Source organism: Ptychodera flava, chromosome 17 (assembly GCF_041260155.1).
Source record: "Ptychodera flava strain L36383 chromosome 17, AS_Pfla_20210202, whole genome shotgun sequence".
Classification (NCBI taxonomy): Eukaryota; Metazoa; Hemichordata; class Enteropneusta; family Ptychoderidae; genus Ptychodera; species Ptychodera flava.
The window spans coordinates 37,580,623-37,606,371 of NC_091944.1; the positions used below are offsets into that span (position 1 = coordinate 37,580,623).

At 37.4% G+C, this 25,749-nt stretch overlaps 2 protein-coding genes across 2 annotated transcripts in view; one reads left to right on the plus strand and one right to left on the minus strand.

Annotated features, from left to right (window-relative positions):
- LOC139116269 (MICOS complex subunit MIC27-like) lies at window positions 1-19,021 on the minus strand. The gene is made up of 6 exons (XM_070678862.1): window positions 18,922-19,021; window positions 6,989-7,234; window positions 6,623-6,677; window positions 4,388-4,483; window positions 1,576-1,772; window positions 1-1,400 (listed from the first exon to the last, which is right to left on the minus strand). The coding sequence occupies exons 1-6, from the start codon at window positions 18,931-18,933 to the stop codon at window positions 1,281-1,283; spliced, it is 726 nt and encodes a 241-aa protein (XP_070534963.1). The 5' UTR covers window positions 18,934-19,021; the 3' UTR covers window positions 1-1,280.
- The window catches only part of LOC139116270 (survival of motor neuron-related-splicing factor 30-like), a 14,246-nt gene continuing 7,433 nt past the window's right edge, over window positions 18,937-25,749 (plus strand). The window contains exons 1-4 of the mRNA XM_070678863.1: window positions 18,937-19,076; window positions 22,335-22,400; window positions 22,761-22,897; window positions 25,415-25,502. Coding sequence (XP_070534964.1) covers window positions 19,023-19,076; window positions 22,335-22,400; window positions 22,761-22,897; window positions 25,415-25,502 — 345 coding nt within the window. The 5' untranslated portion in view covers window positions 18,937-19,022. The remainder of the gene's footprint in view (window positions 19,077-22,334; window positions 22,401-22,760; window positions 22,898-25,414; window positions 25,503-25,749) is intronic.

Below are 25,749 nucleotides of genomic sequence, written 5' to 3' on the forward strand. Positions count from 1 at the left end.
TTTCACATGTCTTTCAATTTATAATTCAGGTATATTTTCGTCAGTCGATTAATGCACATGACTTAAATATGACTTTGTCAACATTGCAACAACTTGGCCCTGTTCTTAAACTCTCTCTCTTGGAGATGGGGATATATCTGAGTGGTTTTGTTTGCCATCATCTTTGCATAGAGATTGGGTAAAATAGCAAGGATCAAAGTTCAAATACAATACCAAAATTACTGAAGTACATAATGCAACCATCCAGGCCTAAAATGGATGAAAGCAAACTTTGCATAACATAATGTACAAGGTAAAGCCAAGTACATTATGGAGTGCAAAGTTTGCTTGAGACCATTATGGGCCGGGAGGGGGTACATTATTGTTATTATTTTATAGTTTTGGCGATGCCAGTGAATTTGTAGATGTAGAAAACATGGGTAACAATGCTGGATAATCGGATACATTATCAGTAATAATCTGAGGGTATGACATCACAAAATTCACTGGTATTGACGAAGCTATAATATAATTTACAAGAAGGAAATGCTTCAAATTGACTGAAATGTTTTGAAGGATGGTAAGTCTATCACCCGTTTTCATGAAGTACTCACAGGTACCCAATCATTACTTTCTCAAATGTTGAATTTTCAACAGGTTTTATTGACGCTAATTCCTGTACAAGTATGGTGCATTGTGACAATATATTGAAAAGTTATTATTATGGTAACTTGTGAATATGTGAAACAGTCCAGGCAACAAATCTGTAGGACACTACAACTGTTGTGGTCAAAATTAATATTGCTGTCATGGGCAAAGTACAATATAAATTCCATAAATTATTTATTCTGAAGAAAAAATTGATTGACATACTTATTGTTGATATACAGCATGATAATTATTTGAAAATTTTCATGTTAAGATATGTCAGATTTCAGACAATGATGATGTTATGGCTTAATTACACAGGTAACGTTCTTACTGTTCCCTAATAAGACTTCATTGATGAACATAGAGGAATCCTAGTACAATTTACTGACAAAAATAAAACAAATAAACAAAACAAAACTTTAAAAAAAATGCTAGTAAACTGAAACAGCAATAACTTGGAAGAATGGAAGTGATGCTGCTTATATTGATTATGTTAAAAGAACAATTGAAAATGTCTGTCTCTATTACTTGATGCCTATGTATTGAACTTGAAGTATCTAATTGTCATCAACAATGTCAAGTTGGTTGACAACAATCCTATCAACATTTCTATGACGTCTTTTGTACTGAGATGGTTTGGCCAATCTAACCTAACTCCTGGTTGTGTACATATCTTGATCTTCAGGTGTAGACTGTCCTAGGTCTTTCTTTGGTTCTGCAATCTTTGATTTGACTTGACTGGGTTTTACATCATCTGTAGATTCTTCAGTCTATCACAAAAAAGAGATAGTGACTGGTATAGTGATTTTGAAAAAAAAATTACGTTGAGTGGAAAGCAGTATTAAAGTAAACCATTGAAAATACATGTAGAGTCATGAATGCTGGTATTACTGTGTACAGAAGATGCTAAATTCAGTCAGCTATAGATCTCCTATACAACCCTACCTTTATTTCAGCTGCAGGCCTTTTTTCTGGTACCTTTGTTTGTGGCTTGGCTCTCATCTTGTCATAGAGATCAGCTGCTTTTAATTTGGATTTTTCATAAGATGTTTGGGCGATATCGACTGCTTGGTAGGGATAGCATAGTGATGCTGTAGCTGTCATCAATCCTCCGGAATAAATTAATTTTCTTGTAAAACCACCTAAAATTATGATAAAACAAGTCTGATTTATGACAACAATATACCACCTGACCCATGTAACTCTACAGTTATTATTCATCCTAAATGATGGCAGCAAGATTCACACAACCAAATCAATTATACAATTTTTATTTCTGCCATTGAGGTAGCTCCATGGTTCTATGATACTGGTCTCTACGAGATATAACTCCTTTATATTCACACACAGTAAATGTCAAGCTAACACCTAATTTCATTGTTCTAGCCATACACATCACACAAAGTGGTCCCTTAAATATTACGCATCACAAATTTATTATATCATGTCCAGTTATAAGCTAGCTAACAGCTCACTCAAAACAGCTAATAGGGGCTAAAATGTCATCCTATGGAACTTACAAACCAAATTTGATTGCTATTTGATCATCAAATTGAAGGAAATTGTGTGAAAGATGAGGAAAAAATTGTGAAAAAGTTAAATATGCAAAAGTTCAGTTATTAACGAAGGCATTCCTACAAAGGTACATATCAAATTTGAAAGCTGTCCAATCAACAGTGTCAGAGGAGATTACATTTGACTTTAATATGAGAAAATCAGTGAAGAAAAGTTTGTAAATTCAAATTTCCTTATTACAGGAACCAATAAAAGTTGAGTCACCCCCAGTGACTTGCACATCAACTATGACAGGTTTCTGAGTAATGATTTCAGTGAGGAGAGCAAAGTTGATGGAGGATAACGGATGACATATACCAGATGCCATGATCAATCTACCTATCTCTATAGCTATGCTTCTCTGACAGTGGAGCTAACAAACACGGTCTTCACTCTGTATATGGCCTTGTTCAAAATATGAACCAATGTTGTTAAGGCACATATAAGACTGTTTCATGGTTATATTACAAGGTGGCATTTATCAACATACTGTGAATCCTACATACAAGTTTTTACAGAAAAGGATATAGGGGTGGACCATTTGATATCCTGGGGGGGGGCTTGGAAGATTGGTGGAGAGCCATTATTTTTTTTCCCACGTGCTTCACCATGAATTATTTTTTTTCTACAGGGCATATGCTGGCAACTTTTTTTTTCACTTTCCTTCTTCGAGATATATTTTTTTTTACCAAATTTCGGTGCAATGTTTGTTTGCTTGGTTTTTCACACCCAGTAACAAGATGCTGTTCTATCGCACACAGACTATATTCAAGAAACTAAATAAAGATATGTAAATACATGTACATTTTTGATTCACTTTACAAAAACATATTTGTAAAATCATGTACATTTAAGCATTTACTTGTCAGTGTTGTCCTTACATTGAAAGTAGCTGGGTAATTTAAGAAAGTAGACGGGTGGACTGCAAGGGAGCGAAGCGACTAAGGGGCGAGTGAGCGTAGCGAACGAGGGGGAGAGCGCGCGAGAGGGGGTGTCCCCCCTCTCGCAAGGCGAAAAATGAAATTTTGGAGTGGAAATGGTTTTCTCTGGTGGCATTTGAGGTGACATTTACAGACTGAAACAGTACTTTTGTTGTGTGTCTTAGACGTGGCTCACATACAACAAAACAAACAAACATGATTTTGTTTTGTTTGTATTATTTATGACACACTTATGGTTTTATTTGCAGTGAAGATGTAACATTTAATCTTAAATCACCCGCTGTCTGCTCATTTTATTGCCCATTTCCCATTCTTCATTACCACATAGTAGTTTCCCCAAAACCATCAAACTCATTTTTGTTAAGAAAAAACATGGTAAGATAATTCACTATAACAGTGTTCGCATTTACGAATAAAACATGAGTATATCGAAAACTCATAACAATGAAAAAATGTGTAGAGAGTCGATCCAATGCGTAATAATATTACGCATTGGATTGAGTCTCTACGCATTTTTTCATTGTTATGAGTTTTCTATACGCAAACGATAATAGTAAAATGTTTGCAGGCTGTCTCTCTTCTTGTGGTATTTTGACAAAATCCATACATTCAGATTTACACATTTCTGGAAAACACTGGTGAGCAATTTCAATTTCAGCATACTTCCTCTAATCAGAAGGTCATGTATACTGTACAATTGTTCATATTCAGTTATTGTTCCTCAAGCTTGAAATGGTTTATGCTTTATAAAACTCCAGAGCTACTGCTTGATTTTTATTGATGCTGCAGTGTGCATCGAACAATTGCCAAGATTTTTTTTTCTGAGTCGCAATGGTCCATAATTGTTTTTCCATCAGCCACTTAAAGCCAGATTTTTTTTTCCGAGCAACTCCACCTGGCATCTTTTTTTTCCCCCCAAATCTTCCAAGCCCCCCAGGATATCAAATGGTCCACCCCTAAAAGCTTTCACAAGGTATAACTGGTTAGAATTCGTGCCCATTCCATAATACATTTTCTAGGTAATCCTTATGAGGATAAAACAAATTTCCAAGAATCCCTAATGAGAATAAATTACATTCCTGGGGAATGAAGCGTAAATAGTACGTGAATCTTTTATGACATTATAACCAGTGGTATGCTTAAACTCTCTCTTGAAAAACAATTCATTCAAAAACAAGCCATTTTAAATGAAACATTTTATAATTTATTACTACAGTCCATGTAATTGTGAACTGTACTCCCACAAAGTTATTAGCACTGACCTTTTGCACCTAAAACAATGCCAACAAGACCAGCCATGGATATTGCAACAAGACGAGGATAGAAGCCTTCTTCCGTCTGAGCATATTCAATGACATCTGTGAAGAAACACAACAACTTGGTTATATTTGGCATTGTAAATGAAACACATGGTAAAACTCTTTTTAATCATAAATCCAGACTAGACATGTTCAAACAAGGTCTTCTCACAAAATAAGAAGAAATCTGAATGAAATTCTTGATGCATGGGTTGTGTCAGAGTAATTTTTACTGGTCTCCTCAAACTAAGATATTTTATGTTTTCAATATCAAAGGTCTATCATGTTTCTAAAATTTATCTTATTTATGTTAGAACATGGCTAGTAACACGACCTCAGCATTATTGTAACCACTTCAAGACAGTTATGGCAAGCTCTGGTATTACTGAGATAACCTTGGATGGTAATATTACAGTTCCACATAATTTGCATCAGACAAACATCAGATACACGTATATTCCATCATTGGTGTGGAAACTATTGATTCCTATTTGGATTTTAACATTTCTTTCCTATCATTAGTACAATAATTGTCAAGTTGGTTTGTTCTTGTATATTAATTTTTGTATGGGCTGAGTTTGTGAGAAATTTCACAGAGCTGAAACTTCTCATTCTGTTAAGGATTGGTTGATAGTTTTGTGTTTTGTCATCTGTGGTATTTTGTGCCGTCAATGTCAATGTCACTTTATTCATCTTGGGGTTGGTAGGGTTTGGTATGTCATTGAAGTGATCAATTTTGCATTGTGATGTTTTGCTTTGTGTAGAGTATGTAACAAGAAACTCATAAATTTATTCACCAATGTAGATTTATTGCAACAATGTCCATATGTATATGTAAGTACAGAAAAAAAATACAAAAAAGTATTTGTGCACTCTGGGGACAGATATTTCATGGTAAGATTGTACTCTGTGAGCATATTGTAAAGCTTGTAAATCTGACTGGGTGAACTTTGCTATTATTTTTTTTACAAAATGGCTCCAGAAAGTAAAAAAATTACAGAACGGCCATCCAGTCGCCATGTTGAATCATATTGTAACACAAGTTGATGTACATGTAAACTGTATACTGGGTGTGCGCTTTGACTCAAATTGTTTCCTATATTGTGAGGATGCTACAATTTTTAAATCAATTGATAATATTGCTTTAAGCTACTTGGTGATTTAGACAAAGAGGCATCTTGGTGTGGTACATATACTTGAAAAATTTTAGATTTAAACTTGCAAGTATATTTTATGGTTATTTTTATGTATAACCAAGGTCCTGTTATTTTAATAGGTAATTGTATATCGGGTTTTAAATTCATAGAGCTCACAAAAGCAAGGATTAGGTGTAATTTTAATTTTTAGCTAAAATTTCTGCTGTTGTATGGCAGGATTTTAGGATGTCGAGTTTAGTTATTACTCTAAATTAACATCATATTTACTGTGACATGATTATTACAAATCAGCAAATGATCTCTATCAAGGACCTCCAAAGAAATATACATGTATTATCAAAATTACCTTTTAATGTGTCAAGTACACTCTTAATTACCTGCTTGGTTTCTAGGCCTCACTTTTAACGTTTTATTATTTTTAAATTCTCCCCAATTCATTCATAAATGAATACTTTTCTTGATGTTGCATGTTGTTTTCCTGGAATTGACCTTTTCCAGTGATTTTAACAATTTCAATGTGGACATTTGCTATGCAATATTTGCTCTGCATTAAGTTTAACTTTTTCCTATAAAGCTAGTTTTTGTATTTTCACTTGTGTATATTTTGTTTCTTAGTCATCTTTTAATTCAATTCATGTACTGAGACTTTAATCCTTTGAGTGCCAAAGTCAATTTTTGTCACGTTTATAAAATACAATGCATAGGATTGTTTTCAGACCCAGACAATTTGTTTTCAGATTTTTCCCAAAATTTTGATATGAAATTGCAGCCAATTAAAAGTTTTATTCCTTTGGTCCAAAATTATCAAAACAATAACAGAAAAAGTCATAAAAATTGGTAAAATGTTGCACTAAAATTTAGTGGGAAAAAGTACAGCACTCGAAGGGTTAAAGGAGCCAGTAAATGGGTTATCCTGGATATATGTAAATAAATGAATAAATAAATAAATAAATAAATAAATAGATAAATAAATAAATACACTAATATGAAGTGAACTAAACACAACACATCTTTTGACAATGATTGAAAGGTAATAACTTACCTTTTGTGATAGTTTCTCCCTTATGGTATACGTCTTTCACTGTATCTATAGTTCCCTAGAATTACAGAGAGACAATGATTTTACAATACCAGTAGATACTAGTAAGGTTTATAACAGTGTTGTGCAAGGGATGGTTGTATGGAACACAAAATTAGCTCTTCAGAAAGTATTGAAATGATGAAAAAAATGAATAAAAGGCTTTTAATATATTAATATAAATATTTGACACTGTCAATATCACCATTGTTTTGCAATCTCCATGTCCATGTAGTTTGAAAAAAGTGCGGAAACTTTAAAGATTTCTGTGTTGCTTATTACCTAAATAATATCACAAGTTTTCTATTACAGTAAGCAATCAGTACTAACCTGCATTGATTTAGTACACTGCCAAACATATTTCCTAGCTGTTGTGATACCATCTTGAACTGCATTTGTTTTATCTATCACATATTCATATTGGATCATTGGTCTTGGATTACCGTACACTGGTAAACTTCTTGGTTTTAAAAGATTAGATTTTTCAATTTCAGCATCATTTGTATCATCTGCTTTTAATATCGGTATAAGTAGAGCTGCAGATGGTACCGTCATGTATCTAACTACTCTTCCCACCTGTAATCAACAATATAATAGTTATAAAGGTTAACAATATAATAAATACAATATAATTAATAGTATATATCTAAAGCAAAGCTTGTTAAGGCTAACTTTCATGTATCACCTCTACATTTGGTAATTTCATGCATCAATGCAGCTACCATTCTACCATCTGCATGGTTGCTCTGAAGATGATCAGTTTTCATTATAGGAATTTGCCACAGCAGTATTCATGCTGAGGATATGATATCATCACAGATTTTAATTTTAAAACGATGAGTATCACGTTAACTTTAGACTATCTGACATGTTGTCGTTCCTTGAGAAACAGCATATTATGAAGGAGCATCATTTCATTTTCTGTGAGAAAGAACAGTTATGGAGGCTACGGTACAGCAAAATAATGGATGTGAATATGAATCTGATGCTAAAATTGACATGATTCTCAGCTGATTCTCTGATTCTCAAATAGGGCTAGTTTGTCAGAGATCATGAATAAATCTTTTGAGTTCTTTTTCAGACTTGTAGAATGTATGTAAACGACCAATTTGGCCAATAACGAACCAATGCTACAAATGTTTTTGAAACAAGAATGAGCATTCACCAGAGACCTTCAACAGAGTGAAGGCTTGGACCCAATGACAAACCAGGTTTCTGATTCAGAAATCTAAAATTACAGTTAATTGTCAGTTTGGAGATGACAGTTAACTCGCACCTTTTCCAACCCACCCACCCAGAACCAACTCGCCCAGAACCAACTCACCCGATACCAACTCGCCTGATACTAACTCGCCCGATACTAACTCACCCATTGTTTGAGATGTACATGTAGTGATTAAATATATCTTGTCAGGCGCTTGTCATTAGGGAAAGACTGCATTAACTTGCATGGTACCTGAAACCCGGTTCCTTGCCTGACCAACTCGGGTGACAAACAGAAGACTTTTAATCCCGTAAGGTGTGAATGTTCCATTGTTATGTTTATCTTATCTAGCTGGTGCCATTGTAGGAAAGGCAGGTAAGTGAAATCGATCCTCTGATAACTAAGTAGGGAAGTAGGGTATTCCTAAGATAATGGAGCTTTCCTGTAATGTCAAAAATTGGCTATGGACACGCGGGATGTTTTTCACCAAATTCACAACATTTTAGTGAAATAAACTGGTCTTCTTCCACTTAAATGAAGAACACATTGTTCTTCCATGTAAAAATTACAAAATAAGTTCAAATACGTCATATATTCAACATTTTGTACACAGTAGCGAAAGTCGTCATACCCACTACTGTATCACCTGAGCCATGTTCTGCACCTGTATTTTGGCCAATTGTCGTTGTTGATTTCAAGTCTCTTGCGTCGTGAATATTAGTGTTTGACAGACCACATACGCACATGGAGACTGTGGTTAGACGTTGTTTGGAGTCAATAATTTGTCATAATTTGTCAAGATGAGGTAGTTATAAAAATCACAAATTGGTTCCTGGTTAGTTGGAATCGGGCAAGTTGGTTTCGTGTGAGTTGGAAAAGGTGCGAGTTAACTGGTCTCTGTCAGTTTGGTATTTGGTCTTGACTGATCAAAGGTTCAAAGAAGAAGGTCAATATCAAGTTCAGCTAGAAATAGATCATGATTGTGATTCTAAGGCAATATATTTAATTTCAAAATTATATTTCAAGAGACCAGCAATACACTACAATGCAGTGATAGAACTCATAGAGTTCCATTTGTAGTACTATCTCCCTTGGACTATATCAAAGTCCCTGAGTCTCTGGCTACACATTTGTTTGGCCTGCTTTAGCGAAAGCCAGTGTAGCCAGCTCAGTGACCACCAGGGGACTGTAACACTTGTATTTTTCAGCATTTTTTTCTGGGAATTTTTGATCAGTTCATGATTCTCCATCCTCCACTATTTTACTTTGAAAGCCATTGGTTCATGCTTCCAAGATCTAATGAACTCAAAGAAGACCTGTTAGCAGAGTTATCCCACTGCTCTCAAAATAGGTAACACTTCACATTGCATAATCACAGTTCACCTATACTATACTCAGTTCACCATACCCTGCACTCCAATGTCTCCAATGTTGTAATGTGTGTGCAGTATTCATGAAAAATGTATAAAATCAAGAAACAGCAAACCCCTATAAGAAGATATGATCATCTGTCATCAAAAGGCAGCATATTGGGCAGAGATCTTGCAGCTGGGAAGCAACTGATGTTGATGTGGTTTTTCATCGTTTGTTCTCCTTTTAAAATTGTGTTATATTCAACTTGTTAAAACTGTCCTTTAACATAAACCGTGAAAATATTTGATTGAAGATCCATGGAGGTCATTTGCTTATGGAGTGATATACAGCTTGATTTGCTGTTGTTTATTCTTCATGAGATCATAGACAAGCAGAAACCTCCTTGTCTGTGATGAGATCCAGTATTGATATCTTACTCACACAATCATCCTATCCGTAGTTTCATGTTTTAACCAATCTGTGTTACACTCACACATTACAGGAAATTCAACTGGCACTCTACAATGCCATTATCTCCCCTAAAACAGGAAGTTCGTGAGACCCAACAGCCAGTGGGGAAAATTGAGAAAAATTCAATACATGCAAGTGTTACAGTAGGGTGACCGGACGATTTTTAAAACTGGAATTTTTTGCCAAAATCTTGATGGCACCTGTTGAAAGTTGGTACAAAGTCCAAATCTGAAAAAATAATTTGGCTAATTAGCATGATCACAATTTGGCAGCCTCTGGAAAATGAGTTTCCAAATTCTTTCCTTGAGAATATTGTAATGAGGAATAATGAGACTGTGACCAAAAATTGGATCAAATATTGTTAAAATGGCTCGAAGATGACTGACTGTACAATAATGAGTCAGGTGAAAGGTGCATTGATATTTCAAAATCATTTCTGTGAAAATATTGTATAGGTTGATAAGTCCAGTGAAAGACAATGGAAGATTGTCCTCACGCTGACCTTTGTGTTTCCAGTATCATGGATACAAGCCATTATTTCTGGTCAGAGACAGGTGCGCACGGGTGAAAAAGCATGTTGTTCAAGTACGGCACTATTGCAAACCTTACTTCCTGCTTTGGGAAAACTGTGGGCGCTAATTTGCGCTGCATGGCTTAGCCTTTTTAGAGCACAAAACAAGTAGAAAATGATCTAAGGTACAATTTGTCCGCGTGGCCATTCCTTCCCTTCTTGGAAAATGATGCCAAAAGTCATAGCTGTTTCAAAGTAAAAATTTCATCAGCAGTTTCTCGGAAGAAAAAAGATCTTTTTAGGAAATTTTTGCACTCATCTTGACTTCCTAGTTTTCACAACATTCACTGTGAAATGCAACTGTTTCTGTTCACGCGATCTCTCATAGCGAGTGGACGACTTCCAAGATGGCGTCCCCTCTGACGTTTGTTGACAAAATGTGTTCCAAGATTTTCACGTCATTACCTTGTTCACAGACATAAATGTGCACGACTGCTGCATACTTAAGGTTAGCTGCAAAATTGTAGCGCTACGGTGAGGCAGTCAGTGATTTTTGGTTTTTGCGACTTCGCTCACCAGTAGCACTACAATGCCGCTGGTCCTGGGGAGTATAAAATAAGCGCATCCCACTGGACTAGGCGTGTTGATGTGAAATGCTACATATTTACTGCATTTGGTCGTACCGATTTATCACTACTGAAGACTAAACACTATACTACACAAACCTTGTTGTTTATGGGGTTTTTAATTTGTTTAAACACGTCGATCGCGTTCCATAAACATCGAGCGTGGGGCATCCGTGTTTCTGGGAGCCACCATTATCGGAAGTTAGTAATGGCTGCTCCCAGAAATGTTTTCGGAAAGCAATCGACGTGTTTGAACAAATTCAAAACCCCATAAACGACAGAGTTAGTGTAGTATAGTGTTTAGTCTTCAGTAGTGATAAATCGGTATGACCAAATGCAGTAACTATGTAGCATTTCACATAAACACGCAGAGTCTAGTGGGATACGCTTATTTTATACTCCCCAGGGCCATCGGCATTGTAGCGCTACTGGTGAGCGAAGTCGTAAAACCCAAAAATCACCGACCGCCTCACCGTAGCACTACAATTTTGCAGTTAACATAAAGGTGAATTTGTACAATTTATCACTACCTGTGTCCCCCTTTAAAGCCGCACTTTTCAATCCCAGGTTCTCGCATTAGTGGAATTCTCCTCCCAGTCAAACACATGGCCAGTATGATGTTTGATTTCTATAACATTAATTACACAAACTGATCTCAACCTTTTGTCACATTTTGCTAATCCTGCAAACAGAGTTTATGCAAGCTTTTGATTGACGGTCGGTTCAAATCGCCAACAGTCATTGATTCCCCACCACAAACGCTCGAATTTCCTAAAAATTGTCTTCCAGTCGCGTTAGACTTTGAATATAACCACGGAGTTCGATCGGCAGCAACTTCACGCTGACCGCTTGGCAGTCTGTCTGTGTTTTTGCAGCCGGGGAAAACTAAAAAGTGGCATTTCCTGGAGCGTGTCCCCGCGTGTTGCCTGTTTGGTGTCCACTTACACGATGAACGCCGCCATACCTTGGCGTCCTTTTAAAGGGAGGCTCCACCTTTAAGCCTTCGATATCGAGCAGTCACTCTCAGAAAACTCGTGTCAGCCCTAGCTGCAAAATTGTAGCTCTACGGTGAGGCGGTCGGTGAGTTTTGGTTTTTGCGACCTCGCTCACCAGTAGAGCTACGATGCCGAAGGCCCTGTAGCATACAAAATAAGCGCGCCACACATGGCGCGGCATTTTCATGTAAAATCCCACATATTTACGGCATTTGGTTGTACCGATTTATCACTGCTGAAGACTAAACACTTTACTACACTAACCTTGTCGTTTATGGGGTTTGGTATTTGCACAGACACGTCGATCGCGTTCCATAAACATTGAGCGTGTTTCTGGGAGCGCCATTACCGGAAGGGTTCCCAGACACTTCGCACCAAAACCAGTTCGCACCTCTCCATCTCGTCCCATACCATTTCGCACCAAAACCACTTCGCACCAAACCCACCTCGTACCAAAACCATTTCGTCCCAAGAGTCACTTCGCCCCAAAACCACCTTGTCCCAAGAGTCACTTCGCCCAAAAACCACTTCGTCCAAAAATCACTTCGTCCCTTATACCATTTCATCCAAATTACGATTCACTGCTTTCCTTACTCTACCGCTGGGCACCAACCTGTAGAGCTGCATAAATAATGCTCACGAATATTTTCCCCGATAAGTGTGATAGTCTACTCTACACAAGTGATCATCAATTTGGTTTTAAAGAAAGTCACTCAACTGATATGTGTGTATTTTTAGTAAAAGAAATAATTGATTTTTATAAGCGTCTTAATACCCCTGTTTTCCTTTGTTTTCTTGATGCGACAAAAGCCTTCGATAAAGTGAACCATTGGACACTATTTCGCAAATTGATTGATAGAAACATTCCGAATTTTGTAGTTCGTATGTTGGTTTATTGGTATAGGCATCAAGAATTTGCTGTAAGATGGGGTTCAGTTTTATCTAAACAGTTTAAAACATGTAATGGTGTGAGACAAGGAGGTATACTTTCTCCACGTCTTTTTTAGTCCCCAAGGACACCGTCCGGGGGGACTTATAGGTTTGGTCATGTCCGTGCGTCCGTCCGTGCGTCCGTGCGTCCGTCCGTTCACGCAGATATCTCAGAGACGCCTGGAGCGATTTCGTTCAAACTTGGTACAAGGATAGTACCATACCTCATACAGATGCACGTCGATTTGTTTTACAATGCGATCAAATTTGGCCGTGGTAGAGGACTTTTTAATTTTCACCTCCATAGACTCCCATGTATAAGGCAGACCATAGACTCCCATGTATAAGGCAGTCCATAGACTCCCATGTATAAGGAAGTCCATAGACTCCCATGTATAAGGCTGTCCATAGACTCCCATGTATAAGGCAGTACATAGACTCCCATGTATAAGGCCAAGAAAAATAAAAATTTAGTTTCTCATCGTATTCATATTGCAAAAAGGATGCAGTGACACAGTTTTTAGTCCCCACAGATAAAGTCCAGGGGGCTCATAGATTGGGTCATGTCAGTCCGTGAGTCCATCCACGTGGGTCCATCCGTTCACGCAGATATCTCAGACACTTTGACAAAATGTCATGTGACCTTAGTGACCTTTGACCTCAAATATACATATTTGTGCATAACTCAGTAACCACAAGTGCTACACTCTTCATATTTGGTATGATGGGACACCTTATGACGCCACATATTGTTACTCATTAATTATGCACATATCTAATTTTGAGTGAGCGAATAGAGCTAGAGGTCTGATTTTTGGTATATAGGGATAACTTAGCAATACAATTATTTTGAAAAAATGTAATGTGACCTCAATGACCTTTGACCTCAAATATACATATTTGTCCAAAACTCAGTAACCACTAGTGCTACACCCTTCATATTTGGTATGATGGGACACCTTATGACGCCACATATTGTACCTCATTAATTATGCACATATCTAATTTTGAGTGAGCGAATAGAGCTAGAGGTCTGATTTTTGGTATATAGGGATAACTTAGCAATACAAATTTTTTGACAAAATGTCACGTGACCTTGGTGACCTTTGACCTCAAATATACATATTTGTCCATAACTCAGTAACCACAAGTGCTACACCCTTCATATATGGTATGATGGGACACCTTATGACGCCACATATTGTTCCTCATTAATTATGTGCATATCTAATTTTGAGCGAGCCAATAGAGCTAGAGGTCTGATTTTTGGTATGTAGGGATAACTTAGCAATACCATTTTTTTGACAAAATGTCACGTGACCTCGGTGACCTTTGACCCCTTTTCCCGATTTAGAACCATAACTTAGACATGCCTCTTGTTTCAAATTGGGAACATGACATAGACCTGTGTGTACATAGATCTGAACATATACACTTTAGTGATACTTCTAATGACCTCATTTCCCTGCCCCTCAAGACTAATACTCCTATTACAAGTGGGGACTATGTCATTGTCAATGACTTGTTCAGTTTATGTTGATAAACTTAGTCAGTTACTTGTAAAGAAAAATATCGGCCGCTTCCTTAGTGGAAAGTGCATGAATCACCTGTTATATGCTGATGATATAGTACTGATTTGTCCAAGTGTAAAGGGTATCAACAACCTCTTGAATATTTGTACTCAATATGCACATGACCATGATATCGTCTTTAATACTTTGAAATCTAAGTGTCTTGCCATTTTGCCTAATATGTTAAATATTTGTAAGATTCCGCATATGTACTTGTATGACAAGGAGCTTTCTTTTGTAGATAAGCATTCTTATCTTGGTGTTATTTTCAACTGCAACGGCGATGATAATGATGATATTAAGCGTCAAATGAGGTTGTTTTATGCCAGAGCTAACATGTTAATTCGTGAGTTTTGGAACTGTTCGTACTCTGTCAAAACGAGACTTTTTATAACATATTGTACTTCTATGTATTGCTCACATCTTTGGAGTAAGTTCACAAATCAGTGTATCAGTAATGTTCGCGTTGCTTATAACAACGGTTTTAGAATTTTGTTTGGTATTGACAGAAGATTAAGTATCTCGAACACTTTTGTTCAGAGCAACATTTTGACTTTTGAAAGTAAACAGCGCACTTTACGCTCGAAATTTTTTATGAGGTTGATGAATAGTGAAAATTATCTTATTAGTGCTGCTATAGCTTATTATGCGTGGTAGCCTATTCTGGAAAAGACTGTTTTCTGATTGCTTTTAAATTTTTCTGTGTCTTATTATTAATTTCCATCATGAATTAGTTTTTTAATAGTTTGTGTCCCATCTTTTTTCTGTACATTTTTGGTGTATGAGCTGGCTCTCGAAATAAATAAATAAATAAATAAATAATCGAGCTGGCGGCCATATTTGAGAAACCGACGCGCTGTGGCTCTGTTGTGTTGCGTTGATATCTGAGTTTAGCGAACGAATTGAAAAACGATAGGTTAAGACCATGGAAACTACAAATGTCAACAAGGACTAATCAGCTTAAGAGAACCAGGGATTGAGGACTGTCCCTTTATTTAAGTTATTCACGTAACACAAATTCACACATACCCGTACACAATACATATTCTTTCTACGTGGAATGAAAATCTAGTAAAACATTCGTTTTCTCCACTATTTGCATATTTACAATATATTTGTCGTTTTCTCTTCAAATCCATATTCCGTCGAAACTAGCATAAACGAGTTTCAAACCATTGATGGGAAAACATGGAAAAATATATCTATGATACAAAGGTGACAACTAATTCCTTCGTTTATCGAGCATAGATGTAAAAAGGAAAAGGATACAGGACAGCTCGATTAGCCCTTTCACACATGCATTGTTCTTTTCGTCTACATACACTGGACTTTCCAGTTGTAGCACGGTTGCTGCGATCAGGAAACACCTTTAACACTCACAAATTTGTATACATCGAAATAGTAGCAAAATTCATATATAAACTTTCAAATTTGTGAAATTACTTGTGTTGAATGCCCTGACAGAGCAAAAGGAAATCGAGGCATAACCGATCAAATTATGACTATTCTCTTGAAGTGATTCGTACATAGTCCCCTGGTTCTAAAAAAACTCTCACTTACAAAGTATCTGGCTGAGGAATCTGGTTTCTTTTTCTTTATTAGGAGGTTAAAGGTGTGAACTCTAAAAAAATATTTGCCCTAAGTGCTGATTGCCTCGCCATTTATATTATCGTAATTTCAAGTTGGGCTCTATTTGCGGGAAGTCGATAATTTGTTTCCGTAGGATTGTGTGCATATACGTTCGTGCTTCATGCCGAGGTTCTTTTTGTACATCCATGTTTACTGTGAGGAGCCAGTTATTGGTTTCTACCTCTATGCTTCAGAAAACTTAGAATAGATCGATCAGTGACATGCGTCTGTGTTACCAGTAAATACTATAGGTGTTAATGATGTCACATTATCGGTTTGTCCATGGCTACTTTTTTTATTGATTAATTGTGGTTAATTGTGGTTTCTCTCATCAGAATACCAGGTTTGACAAGTACAACCAATAGCTTATTCACATGGGACTGGGGTCTCATTAATAGTGTTACTCGTGAGTCCACTCGGCAGCCCGTCTTTTAATCACCGCCATCGGGTCGGTAGGTGCACTTTCGCCTCTCCCAAGAGATATACCTATTCAACTACATAATCGATTGGGTCATTTTGATTAATCGTATGTTGGAGAAATATCACGACGAACGAAATAAAAAAACGGGAACATTTAAGATAGGATCCGGAAGAGAACTCGAATCCTTTAGAAGAAACAGGACACTATAACTGTACACCAAAGAATCGTCTCTTTAGGGTGTCGGCAACAAAGTTATCAATTCTTGTCGCATTCCGAGGATAAGCCTTATTTTTCATAACTGTTTTATCTCCATTATTCATTACATCTTACCTAGAAGCCTGCCACGAGAACAAATGATATCATTATCAGCATGATGAAAGAAGAAGCGACTCTTTCAGTCTTTTACAGCTAGTTGGTTATTGTCCATGACAAACAGTATCGAGCGTATCAAATATGAACAGTAGATACAAAATAAGAGATTGCAAAATTAGAGAAAGTGAGGGTCGATGAAAGCTCACAAGTGCATAAGATGTGTAAGTTTATAACGTCGGATATTCAGATTCCTGGTAGCCTTTTCGTGGTGTAGAAAGATAATAAGCTTGCAATCTCTACCGATTAACATCGACGAATTACGGTGTCTACGTTTACATTTCTTTTTGTATTCTGCGTAGCCGATATTTTTCCAGTTCGAAACTATCGTCTTCTGACCTCGACAAATTGCGGGCATGTTTTTCAGCTATAATACACAAGACACAAATATAACCTCTGAATAATCGAAACTAGTTGTGGAGGGACTGTGCTAGTTTCTGAGTTCGTTCCCCGATTTAACTATCGTCGATCCCGGCATATTTTCCTCAAGCATGCACATTTAATTTTTTATCTGTCATTACCCCATAAATTATATTTTCAATAAGCCAGATGTCGACTAATTACGTTTTTATGAGCATGCATACTATAACTGCTTGGTTTCCTGATATCAGTTGATTCAGAGAAATGCCATCCGACTTCTTCATATTACATTTATTCTGTTATATTATTGTTCATCCGACATTTCTTTGGAAAAATATATTTTAAGTCTGTCATACTGCACCCATGTCACAAATTTCATGACCCAGTATAGTATGCAGAATATCATTTTAGTTGTGTCATTTGTTTGTCACCTTCGCTTGCCAAGTCGTGCTGTTCGGGCAGCCGGACGCTTCCCGAAATCAGGAAGTGGGAGACTACTGCTAATGAGCCGTGCTGGCGGACGATGTTTGTTTGTTCGTCTGTTCAGAGTCAGATGCCCCAGATAAAACACGCTGCCATGATCACATTCTAAGATGTCGGACTAAGCTTATTTCTGATCTTTATCTTATCTCGTTCGTTCTTATATCATATAAATTAAGCATAAACGTTTTCAGAGTCAGTTTATGCGCGTGAATAGTACGTAACGGAAATGCGAAGAATGACAATGAAAAGGTATATAAAGTCATGCAATTCAAAATTATAGAGATACTAGAAGAGGCTTTCTGATCCTTGATACATGTTTTATTGCCCAAGTTACCTTCTCATACAAATACAAAGCCAGTATAAGTTGTGCTCTGTCTGTGTATACGGATGTCAGAAGGTTACCCACGCACGAAAGAACTCTGCGAAAATCAAAGCTATAGACGTAACTGACTGATCAGCACCATGGCTAACTTGGGAGAAGTGGTTTGGGGACGGGTGGTAAATTGGGGCGAAGTGTAGCCCTCCGTACAGGTCTGTGTGTTCCCGACGTTGGCGGCCGTATAACGCCGGGAAGTGGTATTTGGGGCGAAGTGGTTTTGGGACGAGGTGGTATTTGGGACGAAGTGGTTTTGGGACGAGGTGGTCTTTGGGGCGAAGTGTCATGGGACGAAGTGGTGCTTGGGACGAGGTGGTTTTGGTGCGAAGTGGTTTTGGTACGAGGTGGCGTGGGGCGAAGTGGTTTTGGTGCGAAGTGTCTGGACCCCTACCGGAAGTTGGTAATGGCGGCTCCAAGAATTGTATGTACCGGAATGTGTCAGCCCCATTTTGTATGCTACAGAGCCTTCGGCATTGTAGCTCTACTGGTGAGCGATGTCGCAAAAACCAAAACTCACCGACCGCCTCACCGTAGAGTTACAATTTTGCAGCTAGGAGGGCCTCTCGTCCGGTCACCCTATTCTAACAGTCTCTCGCTGGCTACACCAGCCACTCTGTCTCTGTGTACCTTCGCGAGAGGCTGTGTGAGGGAGTCTGTATCTCCCCACAGGTGCTCAAATCAACCAGTGATCGCGAAGCCCCCTGTAAACGTACCCTGTAAACGTACGTTTACAGGGGGCTTCGCGATCACTGGTTGATTTGAGCACCTGTGTATCTCCCCGGTCGCGGTCTGGGAAGAAGACAGTGAGCTGATATCCTATAAAGCGACTATGATTTAAAGTCATGGTCGAGTAAGGAACGTGCAAGTGTTATGTGTGAGCGGAGATAGGAAAGATATTTTTTACAACTTATTGGAGAATAGCTGTGTATTTCAATATTTTGACCCGGCAAACATGTAAACTTACCTGGGCGGCCATCTTGGTCGGAGTTCATACTAAGGTCACGATGACGATCGAAGAGCGCAGACTCGCTTGCTCTCATCCGGGATATCTGAAAATAAAAAAAGATGGCGGAGGACTTGGTTGGCAATCTACAGACGTACACAGCACAGTTACAACAGGTACCGTATAAATTAAGTTTCACTTGCGTTGAGCTATTTTCGAATGTGAGAAATAAATAACTGGTTTGTGATGTACGTAGGAACAGATGAGTTTTGTGGAGGACAGTACAAGTAAATACAATACTTGCCAAGTAAAGCGTTCGGACTCATCATTGAGACCGTCGACCAGAATGACGTGACGATGTTGCATTGTCTTTTAGTTTCATAAACATTATACTCTTGCTGAAACATCGTAGCACGTGACTGTACGTGAGGAATATAATATCTGTTATTTAGGTGTAATCATAGCTTCGTAAGTTCGTCCTTATCTAGCGAAGTAAGACGTATGCAGCGGAACTTGCAGCAACCCAGTGGTTCTGGACTTCTTGTATGTACCGGAAAAGTTCCAAATACAAGCTAGTCCATAGTAGCAATGCCAACCAATTATTATGCAAATGAGATACCCGAATGAAGTCAGTTAAATTTGGGTCACTTACACCTGAAAAGTGAAAAAATGACAACTATCAAACATAGATTATGCACGACTTTATTTTTTCACTGTATTTTGGGTCCACATGCAACGTTTACAAATTGCACCATTACACCCAAAAATGACATATTTGTTTTTCATGTGTAAAAGAAGCTATTTCATTGCATTTGTAGCATTTCTATGTCTAATCCCATTTTGAGTATGAATCCACTTGGATTATACGCAAAATTACGCTATAAAAATATGATAAAGGTCAAAGGTCAAAATTAGCCAATCACATCCTGTTTTTAAAAAGTCCTTTCATTGAATTTCACAATTAATTATGCATGCCGCTGTGCATAACTTTCACAACTAATTATAATTTGTTAGTACAACAGACGTAACCATAGAGGATGTATGTCGCAATGGCACCACTATGACAGGTTTGCACCCACATGACATGCTCCGTGTGCGCGTACTTGCGATGTGATTTTCCAGCCTATGTATATGTTGTACACGGTAGTTTCTACGCGGCAACTATTAGTTATTTAATAATTCACTCAAATTTACCACTTATTGAATGTTTCACTGCAACTTTGGCAGGTAGCCTTTTTTCATGAATTTTACGGAATGACACGGTGGAATTTGGGATCGGAAATTAGGTTCAGCCTGTTCGAGTAATGGTGATGCCACGTGTAATTTCAAAACACGCGTACTCATGGCGTGTGAACTATAATAACATTATGAACATTTCAACTGCTAATCTCATTGGAAGAACTTTCCTTACCTAGTCAATATACAATTGGTACATGAAATTGATAATCAAAACTAGCACTTGAGTCGCCAACGATGGCAGTACACCTTCTCAGTTTCGCACTAACAGCCGTTCTGGTAATCTGATACGAGAGGTCAGTTTTATGTCAGCTTTAATACCTCAACCCTGCAGCGCCCCCAACGTCAGTTAGCATTGCTATCCATAGTTTGAAAATTCGTTTTCCTGGTTGTATAGGCTCTTTCTCTTAGTCTAGAGCTTTACGGGTAAAGATCAGTGGATACAGAAATCGTTTAACATTACTCACTAGTGACCTAGGGAGTCATTAAGGTTAGGGTAGTGAAAGCGTACAAGCCAAGGCTTTCAGCTTCAGGAATGTGTGTCCATGCTTTCTACCTTCATGGTGTGTCCAAGGCAAGGTTTGTTGGCTGTCCTGGGACGAGAAACTACCATTAATTTGGAGCTCTGAAATGGTTTGGGGCGAAGGGGTTTTAAACTTTTAGAATTACAAGGTTGTTTAAGTACGAGGTGATTTTGGTGCGAAGTAGTAAGGGAAGAGTTGGTGTGGTGTGACCAAGGCCAAAGACAGAGTCTGGAGTTTTAGACTAACTACAAAGCTACAAAGAAAGTGGTTTCCAGACACTCTGCATCACAACCAAGTCACACCACACCAACTCTTCCCTTACTATTTCACATCAAAATCACCTTGTACTAAAACAACCTCATGCAGGTCATTTTCAAATTTTAAAAAATTTGCAAATGCACAGTTTTTGAGATAATTTAGCATTGGCTTTCAAAGTGGGTACATACTGTACTAACATCAATGTAATCAAATAGAGGCATAAATTATGACTTTGATGCTATTACAATGATTAATGTTAAATTTGTCGACATCATGATTAATGTAAGTATGTTGAAATTCTCATGATTGTGAATAAAACGAGAATAAGTTGTCTGTTGTAATAGATCATGTCTGCTCTGTCAAATGTTGTTGTCATTATGAATAAGTGAAGTGAACTACCTAGACTTGGTTCAAGTTGGTGAATTAAAAAAAAAATCATTTATAATAGTTTCTCTTGTGTCTCTCCTATTTCGTACAAACATATTCGGAATTTGGCAGCCCATGCGAGGTTTTCCATGCCATTAAATGTGTTACCTTTGAGTCTGTGCAGTGTAGTGAGTTAGTTTCTGCTAGATTCACCGAATTGGACTTCTTGCAAAGTACCGGCGGTGAGACGGACTGTGTACACAGTGACATCAAGCAAATACAAAATGATTGACAGCTCCAGCCATTATTATGGTAAATAAGGAGAACGCATGCTAATACACCTCTGCATATATTAAAAACTTTGCTGTCATCTCCATGTTGTGCAAAGCACAGTTACGAGAGGTTCGATACATAGCGGCCGCTGCGTGGTATGCATACTACGCGGCAGCCGCTGTGTATCGAACCACATGTAACCCTGTTGCAAAGCCAGCGGCACTTTGACATCGAGTACGTTGAGCGCTGGGCGAATAATGGCATCAAGTTTGTACATCGACCGCATTTTACAACTGATAGGTCGACCGTTGCTAATCATGCGAGATTACCAAAGAAAGGTTGTTGAGAATTACATTGTGGGAAAATTTTGTTTGTCTGCGCACCAACCGGCAGCGGAAAATCACTGACATACGAGTGAGTGAGTCAATAGATAACTCCTCCCAATATCATAATATGTAAAATTCAATGATGTCATAATAAACACGTTTATAAAAACGTTATCTCATAAATAATTAATAGCAACGCAAACCCTGCAAGAAAGCCAAGTCTGTGATTCCGGTTGAAACTCCCCTGTATAGTTTTCACCCTACTCATAGCGTCCACTCCACTCACGCGTTTCACATGAAAGCAAAATACAAATCATTGCGTTCACTCCACTCAAACATTCACAAATTACAGACTTGAACCAAGTCTATGAACTACCATGACAACAAGGTTAATCGCTATGGTGGGTATGAAGATGATCAACACTATGTGCTTTTATTTTATCAACTGTAGGTGGAAGCAGCCCTGACAAATGACCCTGAAAATGAAGAACTACTAAAATTGAAGACAGATTTACAGGTTTGTAAACAAGTACAAAGCACTGCACTGCAGGTTTTTGGATGGGTGGGCCTCTCTTCTAATTTTTGTGGCTGCCAACCTTGGAGCTCTGAGAATTTTAAATGTACTAGTATATTTGCATGTAACCTTCACTTTCAATATTCACACATACTAAATAAATGTGGAAATAAGTTGATTCAGTTTGTGTAAATGTGCATTAATCATTGCAACCTTGTGAAAACATTGTAGTTTTCAACAACATCCATTGCTTAATCTTTCTTGATAAAGCCATACTTTTTCTGGTTTTTCATTTACTACACTTTCTTTCTTAGGGGATTGATATCAGAAATGATGGTGAAGTTTATATGATTTCTGTTTCAGGAAGTGATCCAGTTGACTGAAGACTTACTGGCAGCAAAACCAAGTGTATCAGAAGTTAATGATGATGAAAGCACTACAAGTAGACCAGCATGGCATGTTGGTGATACATGCCAGGCAGTATATAGTATAGATGGCTTGTGAGTACACATTTATTTTTCACAGGTTTTGAAAGATTCTTCTACGGCTTTGCTGAATTTGTCAGCCTCTAATGCTATCGTCATGGTATGAATGCTATTCATGCTATTGTAAAACATCAGATGTACAGTGTTTTTGAGAACTTCAGGACTGTCCATGGCATGCAGGGTTCGCGGTAGAGGTCGCCACAGTCGCAAAATGCGACTAAAACTTGTTTGTGGCGAACAAAACCCATCGGCAATCGCCACGATCTCAAAAGCGTGGCGACAGCTGATTTCTACAGTCGGAATTGATAAAAAACTAAACAGTCCAAATCTTAATGCTTTTCCACTGATATGCTAACGACAACATAATAAAACTCTTCATTTAAACATAGACCCTCGAGAAAAACCTCTCGAGGGTCTATGATTTAAAGCACTTACTTGAAATTGTAAAGGAAGACAAAATACAGAAAACAGTTGCATTCTCGCGATCTCGATCTCCATGAACTGGCATTCCATCACTGATACTAAGATAGACAATCATAGCCAAAAGCAGCAAAACTCAGCAACGATTCCGAGCTTTATTGACACAGTATTTCATATCTGAGTATCAAATCAAACTGATTACACAATCCCTGGATCAGCGACATTTTAGTGAAATTTCCACATTAATCGTAACTTGTAAAAAGTAAACGTGAAACAAAGACGTCGTGTATGCTTTCGATCAACAGCATAGTGCGTGTAACTGGCATGGTATGTGCATTGACTGCACATAAAAGCAAGTCGACATTGCAATATCAAACGTTCTACATCTTGTGAAAACAACGACATAGCAGTGAAAGTTGTAATAGTCACAGTAAAACTGTTCACTGATGAAAGGATAATAGTGTCAAATAAATGAAATTGCATATTTAGAGAAGGAAAACCAACGTCGCATCGTGGCCTTGAGTGAGAATAACAATGGCGGATGTGCGGAGTGGGACTATTCTATTTAGGTAACGGGGGTACGGAGGACACAGATTCATGAAGGTACTGGCAAAACGTGCCATTTTCCTAACGATGCTGTCGCGGGAACTTCAATGTCTCATTGTTGTAACACCTTTTAATTTTACTAACTGTAATGATCTATTATACGCTCATCACCTTTCTGTATCGGGGTTTAACTAAGGTAGGCATGTAAAGTAAAGTGAAGTACATGTAAGCCTTTATTGAAATCCTATCCCAATTGGGGATCTTGATCATAAAGTTCAATACAGGGTTTGCAAAATCAACAACAAAAGAGTATATATAGATGAGGATGTAACATGTTCATCAATATTTTACTCTTTTTCATTTTTATTTTGGTCTGAGTTCAAACAATTTTCCCAAATCACATAATGATGATTTGTCTGTTCTTGAAAAATGTTTATAAGGTCTTGTGTGTCTCTGAATGTGTTTTTACAAATGTTTAGTTTACTTAAACATCATGTCTACTGTCTGTGTAGCCTTTGCAGTGAAAAAAGAAATGTATAATCTCATGTATCTCATATATATATATATATATATATATATATATATATATATATATATATATATATATATATATATATATATGTATATGTATGCATTTATGAATGTATCACATCAAAAACTTGAAGACTGAAGCATGTTTCTACCAGCATTTAGTATGTGTGGCTAATGAAAGTTGCGTGTGGCTAATAAAATTAGGACCAAATTAGCCACACTGAGTAAGTGTGGCTACTAACTTGAAAATCCTACCGCTAACCCTGGCATGGTACAGAGAGACCAATGGCAGTATGCTTTCCTTGTGTGTTGTATCTGTGAAATGGTACTATACCAAATATCTTGCTGCCAATTTTCCATACACCAGTTCACAGTGAGTGGGTCATTGCTACAGTGTCATGAAATGTAAACTTGTTTCTGGTCATTGATCGTGTCAACACACCCTGGTAAACAAACTGTTCAGTGAAGTTTGGTTTCAAAATAACCAGTACATGTGTGTAGGATAGTTGAATTTACCCACAAACAAATGAGGTGCAATGAAGTAGTATACAGCTATTGAGCTGCCTCTATAAATTTAGTCCAATTTCTCTGTTGTTAAGAAAATGAACACTTTTTTGGAGCACCGTTCTTTATTATGTGTATCTCTTCATGTCAGAGAATTTAAATCTCTATAATATTTTTACTGAACTTGTATTCATTGAATATTTTTCATAGAAAAGTTAATGCAATTTGGTCCACTTAAATGTGTGGAATTGTGAATTCATTTGAACTTTTTTGTGTGAAGGAAACTGGCCTGATGATGAGGCCATTTTTTATACACATTTACTATTATGAAATTTTATGAAAATTGGCTGATATGTTGTGAAAATTATATTTGAAGACCACTGCCCTGAAATGGCAATCTTTGTCAAATGAGTACAATTGAAAACAAAGGCATATAGACAAGATTAGGGATTAATCACCAAATTGCAATGGTTATTAATGTAGTCTTTCAGTTAATTGTATGACAGTGTTTCAATATTTTGATGATTACAGATATTACAATGCAATTATAGATGACATCAATGATAATGGAGAAGTTACAGTGACATTTGATGAATATGGAAATACAGAAGTTGTCCAGGTAAGTCACAATGTTATCATCACTTCATTGACTCAACATCAGCAACAATGTATCAAACCAGTAAGACAGATTTGAACTTGTCGTTGATATATTAGCTTAAATATTAAAGGAAACCTTTTTACCTTTAAAAATATTCCCTTTTGTTCTATTCTGATCCTCAAAGATGCAAATTCTTTTTGAAATTGTATTTCATCACAATTACAATACGTTATTGCCTGAGCCATGTCCAGTTGGGAAGGAACAACCC